Source organism: Harpia harpyja, chromosome 20 (assembly GCF_026419915.1).
Source record: "Harpia harpyja isolate bHarHar1 chromosome 20, bHarHar1 primary haplotype, whole genome shotgun sequence".
In the NCBI taxonomy this organism is placed as follows: Eukaryota; Metazoa; Chordata; class Aves; order Accipitriformes; family Accipitridae; genus Harpia; species Harpia harpyja.
In genome coordinates this window covers 21,374,865-21,381,476 of record NC_068959.1, presented here as the reverse complement: position 1 = coordinate 21,381,476, position 6,612 = coordinate 21,374,865, and the positions used below count along the sequence as shown (strand labels likewise).

Sequence of the window (6,612 nt, the reverse complement as noted above, 5' to 3'; positions counted from 1 at the left end):
GAGCAACCCCACGGAAAGAGATGTGGGGGTCTGGGTTGATGGCAAGCTGAATATGAGTCAGCAGTATGCTGTGGCAGCCAAAAGGGCCAACCATGTCCTGTGGTGCATCAAGCACAGCATCGCTAGCTGGTTGAGGGAGGTGATTGTCCCACTCTGCACTGCACTGGTGTGGCCCCACATGAAGTACTGTGTGCAGTTTTGGGTGCCTCAACATAAGAAGGATGTCAAACTATTAGAGTGTGTCCAGAGTAGGATGAGCAAGATGATGAAAAGTCTTGAGTGCAAGATGTATGAGGAGTGGCTGAGGTCACTTGGTTTGTTCAGCTTGGAGAAGGGAAGGCTGAGGGGTGTCCTTATCGCAGTCTACAGCTTCCTCAAGGGGGGCATCGGAGGGGGAAGTGCTGATCTCATCTCTCTGGTGACCAGCAATCGGCCACGAGGAAATGTTTGGAAGCTGTGTCAGAGGAAGGTAGATTGGACATTAGGAAAAGATTCTTTACTGGGAGGGTGGCCAGTCACTGGAACAGGTTCCCCAGGGAAGGGGTCAAGGCACCAAGCCTGTCAGAGCTCAAGGAGCAGACTGTACAATGGTTGCAAAATGTTGGCAGAACCGGAGTAATTATTTTCTGTCCAGCAACCCCCAAAATCTCTGATACTGTTAAGGGAAAAAATCCTTTAAAACCAGTTGTTGTGTCCTGAAAATGTTTGTTTTCTGAAGAAGCACGTAGTGATGTTACAGGTAAGTTGCTCTTACAGAAAGAAGATATGTTTTGAGAGGCTGCTGTACTTTTGTTCTTGTTTAGTCGTGGTATCTTCATGTTGGATGGACCGAATGTTGCCTGGATGGTAATGCCTGTGGCTTTGGAGCAGCAAAGCACCACTGCCTGCTCTCACTGCTTTTCTGCTGCTTCCAGGCACAGCCTGAGTGTATGACAGCAAGCACGTGTGGAGGAGGGACCACAATCCCTTTCATGGAGTGGCTGTGTTGGGAGTCAAGGGGATGTTCTCAGTGAGAATGCTGTGGTGTTACTGTTGTGGCTTTTGTTTGTCTGTGTGACAGGTGGATCATGCTAATGAGTGAGAGGTATTCCGTGGGGGCTAATGCCCCTGTGTTGTTCTGGCAGTGGATGCTGCCTGAAAGGGCATGCAAGAGTTTGCCATTCAGCGCGCAGGTGGAAAAGGAGGCTGGAAGAATAGCTCTTCATTGAGATACATGAAGAGTGCTTAGGAGCTGTGGTTGGCCCCTGCTTTTTCAGCCTTCCTGGAGGGTCGTCATGCTGGGCTGTGATGGGTTTGAGTTCCCTAAAGAAAGACTCCCCTGGGTTATTTGGCCTCTTTGGAGCCTGCTGGCAGAGATGTCCAAGTCTGTGGGGCTTAGGCTTGTGTTTCAGAGGGTGGGGGATTCTTTTCTAATGTAGCAGTGATGATCTTTCTTTGCCATGTGATTGCCTTGCTCTGTTATTTGCTGTGTCCTTGAGAGGACTGGGGGCTGACGAGTGTGGTCTTCTTCCAGAAGGGAGGGATGGGAAGTGCAGGGGCAGTTTGTGTGTCTTGCATTGGCTGCAGGAAAGCAGGAAGGTTGTTTCCTCACCTGGAGGGATGGAAGGTGGCAGGGAAGAGGAATGAGAGCTCTTGCCAAAGGGCATGCCCGTGCTTCATGTCGAGTGCGGTGTAGACATGTAGAAAATCTTTTGGTAAAGGGGAAAAAGAATAGAAGAGATGAGGGTGGAAGCAGAAGAGAAGGGGAAGCAAGGCTAGGGCAGGGTGAGGCAAAAAAGGAAAAGGAAGCGAAGGAAGGGAAGTAGGAAAGAAAAAGATGAAAGGAAGAGATGAAAGAAAAAGGACGAAAAAGTAATGAGAAAGGAAGGAGGAAATAAGAAGGAATGAAAGAGAGGAAGATGGAAGAAAAGGACTGTACGCAATGAAGAAAGACAGAAGGACAAGGAAGTAAGTAAGGAAGAGGCGATAGAGGATATTACCAGGATGCACTGCTGTTATCTCTACACGCTGAATGGAGGTGAGGACCTCGGCATCCTTGGGACCAAGGGACGCTGTGCAAGGCTTGATGAGAAGTGGTGAGGAAGGGAAATGAGAGCTCTTGCCAGAGGGCATGTCCGTGCTTCATGGCGAGGGTGAGGTAGTCATATGGAAAACATGTTGGTAAAGGAGACAAGGAAGAGGCAAAGAGGGAAGGAGAAGGGGAGGGACGGACAGGGAAAAGAGGGGAAGGGAGAAAGAGAAAGCAGAGAAGGAAGGAAGACAGGACAGAGAGAAAGAAAATGAAACAAGAAGGAAGCAAGCAATGGAGAGAAAGAAAATAAAGCAAGTAACGATAAATGAGTTTACTAGCATGCACGGACGCTATGACTGTACACAGAAAGGTGGTGAGGGAGAGCAAGGAAGGAAGGAAGTGTCGGTAGAGGAGATTACCAAAAGGCACCGACCTTAGCTCTAGACGCTGAAGAGAGTTGGTCCCTAACAGCCTGCGCCTCGGTTAGAGTACCGCGCTGCAGCTTTGAGGGTCTCCGCCGCGGCGCCGGAGGCGACTGGCGAGCTGCCAGCGGGGGTAAAGAAGAGCGAAGGATGGAAGGAGAAGGGAAAGGGGAGTAAAGACTTGGGCACGTCAGGGCAAGAACGAAAAGGAGAAGGAAGAGCAGAAAGAGGACATCGAAGGTGGAAAGAGAAGAAAGCAGAAAGAGGTTGTAAAGAGAAGACGGAAGAGAAAGAAGAGAAGGAAAAGTGGCAGGAAAGGAAGGAAGAACGCGAGAAACGCGTTATAAGAAGAGGTAATTAATTGAAGGAGGAAAGAAGAAAGGACGAAGGAAAGAGGAAAGACGCAAGGAGGAAGGGAAAAGAAAGGAAGGAGGCAAAGCAGGAGGAGCACGGAAGGAAGCGAGGCGAGAGGCGGCGGGCTGGCGATCGTGGGGAGCGTGCGAGGCGTCGGAGCAGCACACGGTGTCGCTGCAGGCTCAGAAACGGCGTGGGAGCGGTGAGGCGGCTCCGCCCCGGTGCGGCGGAGAGCCCGGCTGTGAGCGCGGGGGGGCGGCGCGGGGCGGGCAGGAGAGCCGGTGCGTCCGGGCGGCGGCGGGGAGCCGTGCGGGGCCCGTGCGGGCGGCGGCGGCGATGGGCGTGTGCTGGGGGCCCGTGGTGCGGGTGCTGGTGCTGCAGGCGGCCTGGGCGCTGGGCGGCGGGCAGGTGCGCTACTCGGTGCCGGAGGAAGCCAAGGCCGGGACGGTGGTGGGCCGGCTGGCGCAGGACCTGGGCCTGGAGGCGGGCGAGCCGGAGGCGCGTCGGCTGCGGCTGGTGGCGCAGGGCCGGCGGGCGAGCGTGGAGGTGAGCGGGGCGAGCGGGGCGCTGGTGGTGAGCTCGCGGCTGGACCGGGAGGAGCTGTGCGGGAAGAGCGCGCCGTGCGCCCTGCGCCTGGAGGTGCTGGTGGAGCGGCCGCTGCGCGTCTTCCACGTGGAGCTGGAGGTGACCGACATCAACGACAACGCCCCGCTCTTCCCCGCCGCCCGGAAAAACCTCACTTTACCGGAGAACTCCCCGCCGGGTTCTCGGTTCCCGCTGGAGGGCGCGTCGGATGCAGATGTCGGAGCCAACGCGCAGCTCTCCTATACCCTCAGCCCCAGCGAGCAATTCGGTTTGGAAGTGAAATCCAAAGACGAAAATAAAATTCTTGTAGTCCTTGTATTAAGGAGACCGCTGGACCGCGAGACGATGCCTGAGCACCGTTTGGTGTTGACGGCGAGTGACGGGGGCCGTCCGTCGCTGACGGGCACGATGGAGCTGGTGATCTCGGTGCTGGACGCCAACGACAACGCGCCCCAGTTCAACCAGTCGGTGTATAAAGTGCAGCTGCCGGAGAGCGCTGCCCCGGGAACTGTGTTTTTCCAGCTAACAGCGACAGATAAAGACGAAGGAATTAATCGGGAGATACATTATTCGTTTAGCGACACTGTTCCAAGCAAAGTTCAGGACCTTTTCATAATTAACAGGAAATCCGGGGAAATACGGACTGCTGGTGACCTGGATTTCGAGGACGTTCAGTCGTATGACCTCGAGATCGACGCGAGAGACAAAGGTTGGCCCCCGCTGTCAGGTCACTGCAGCGTGGAGCTGGAGGTGCTGGACGTGAACGACAACGCGCCGGAGGTGTGGGTGACGTCGCTGTCGGTGCCGGTGCCGGAGGACGCGGCGGTGGGGACGGTGGTGGCGCTGCTGAGCGTGTCGGACCGGGACTCGGGGGCGAACGGGCGGGTGCGCTGCGCGGTGTGGCCGGCGGCGCCGTTCGGGCTGGTGGCGACGTTCGCGGGCTCGTACTCGCTGGTGCTGCGGGAGGCGCTGGACCGGGAGCGGGTGTCGGAGTACGAGGTGGAGGTGCGGGCGGAGGACGGCGGGGCGCCGGCGCTGCGCGCCAGCCGCGGGCTGCGGGTGCCGGTGTCGGACGTGAACGACAACGCGCCGGCGTTCGCGCAGGCCGTGTACACGGTGCTGGCGCGGGAGAACAACGCGGCGGGCGCGGAGCTGGCGCGGCTGTGGGCGCGGGACCCGGACGAGGCGGGCAACGGGCGCGTGAGCTACTCGGTGGCGGAGGGCGTGGGCGGGGGCGCGGTGGCGGGCGGGGGGTGGCGGGCGGCGTCGAGCTACGTGTCGGTGGACGCGGAGAGCGGGCGGCTGCGGGCGCTGCAGCCGTTGGACTACGAGGAGGTGCAGGTGCTGCAGTTCGAGGTGCGGGCGGTGGACGCGGGGGAGCCGCCGCTGTGCGGCAACGCCACGGTGCAGCTCTTCGTGGTGGACGAGAACGACAACGCGCCGGCGCTGCTGCCGCCTGCCGGGGGCGGGCCGGGTGGCGGGGCGGCGGGCTCGGCGGCGTCGGGGCCGGGCTCGGGCTCGGGCTCGGGCTCGGGGGCGTTGTGGGCGTGGGCGGCGTGGGGGGCGCCGGCGGGGCAGGTGGTGGCGAAGATCCGCGCGGTGGACGCGGACTCGGGCTACAACGCGTGGCTGCGCTACGAGCTGTGGGAGCCGCGGGGGAAGGGCCCGTTCCGCGTGGGGCTGTACAGCGGCGAGGTGAGCACGGCGCGGGCGCTGGAGGAGGCGGACGGCCCGCGGCAGAGGCTGGTGATCGTGGTGCGGGACCACGGGGAGCCGGCGCGCTCGGCCACGGCCACGCTGAGCGTGTCGCTGGTGGAGGGCGCCGAGGCGGCGCTGGCGGCCGCGGGCTCGTCCTCGTCGGGGGCGGGGCTGCGGCCGGCGGCGGGCGCGGAGGGCGGCGCGGCGGCGGCGGCGGCGGCGGCGGCGGCGACGAACGTGTGGCTGGTGGTGGCCATCTGCGCGGTGTCGAGCCTGTTCCTGCTGGCGGTGGTGCTGTACGGGGCGTCGCGGTGGGCGCCGCGGGCGGCCGTGCTGTCGGGGCCCGGGCCGGCGACGCTGGTGTGCGCCAGCGAAGTGGGGAGCTGGTCGTACTCGCAGCGCCAGAGCCGGAGCCTGTGCGTGGCGGAGGGCGCGGGCAAGAGCGACCTGATGGTTTTCAGCCCCAACTTCCCGCCGCCGCCCGGCCCCGCGGCGAAGGAGACGCAGCCGGAGCCGCCCGCTCTCGTGGACACGGTCAGTGGCCCTCCCTTTGTCGCCTCTCGCCCCTTCCCCCTTCTTGTGGCCCTTGTCGCCCGGCCCCTGGGCAGGCGCTGGTGGGAGCCGGGCTCAGCCGCCGGGGCCCGCGGGCGGCGGGGGCTTGGCGGGTGCTTCTTAAGGGTGTTCACGGGACCTTCGCGTCCTTGCCGGAGCGCCCGGGGTCTCGCTGTGGGGGAGGAAGCAAGCAAGGTGTTGCCGCACCCCGCAGCGGTGGCCGTCCGCAGCTGAGCTTTGTGGTCGTGGCTGTGGGCTGTTGTCCCGCGGAATGAAATCCCTGCCGACTGCGATGTGAGGTGCCACGACATCAGCTTTGCGGACGCTTGGGCTTGCTGCTGTGCAGCATTTCCACCCGAGCTTGCTGAAGGGGTGCCAGACACGCAGGCTGTGGTGGTGGCAGTCCCGCAGGCACTATGTACTGCTTCTTAGAGTTGCTTTTTGCTGACCGTGCTGGTATCCGCTGTGGTTTCCTGTCGCAAACTCTGTCCTCGTCCTTATTTGATTCCCTTCTGCGAGCGTTGTGATGGAAGGTGACAGTTGGGTGTTCAGGGTCTTCTCTCCCCGTGGTGTAATGTCTCCATTTCTGTTTGCCTACTGGAGGAATTATGAAAGTAGGGGAGGCAATACGGACTTTTCCTCTGTTTTTTTCCAAGTGCGTTGTAACGCTAGTTGCTAGTGTAAAGTGTTGAGGGAGAAGAGTGTCACCCAACAAGGTAGGTGTTAGAGACGGGAATTTCCTTTTTATTTTGTTGTTTCCAGCATCCCCCAGGTTTTGGTCTCTTGTTCGTGGCCAGAGAAGTCATGTGACATACACTGGTCTGTTTTGATGTTCTTCTAATATTTGAATCAACAGCCTCATGGTTACAGAAGCCCTGGAAACATCTTCTTGGGGAAAACAAACAAACAAACAAATAAACAATCGAAACCGAACAAGCCCAAACAAAATAAACCCAGCAAAACAAAACCCAAACCAGATTCTCCTACGTA

The 6,612-nt window shown here is 59.9% G+C and overlaps 1 protein-coding gene across 1 annotated transcript; it reads left to right on the top strand.

The window, feature by feature from the left end:
* Positions 1–2,797: 2,797 nt before the first annotated feature.
* LOC128134425 (protocadherin alpha-6-like) lies at positions 2,798–6,199 on the top strand. The gene is given in 3 exon segments (XM_052772116.1): positions 2,798–5,615; positions 5,617–5,712; positions 5,714–6,199. Coding segments are annotated over 3 exon segments (2,772 nt in total). The 5' UTR covers positions 2,798–3,123; the 3' UTR covers positions 5,898–6,199.
* Positions 6,200–6,612: the final 413 nt, after the last annotated feature.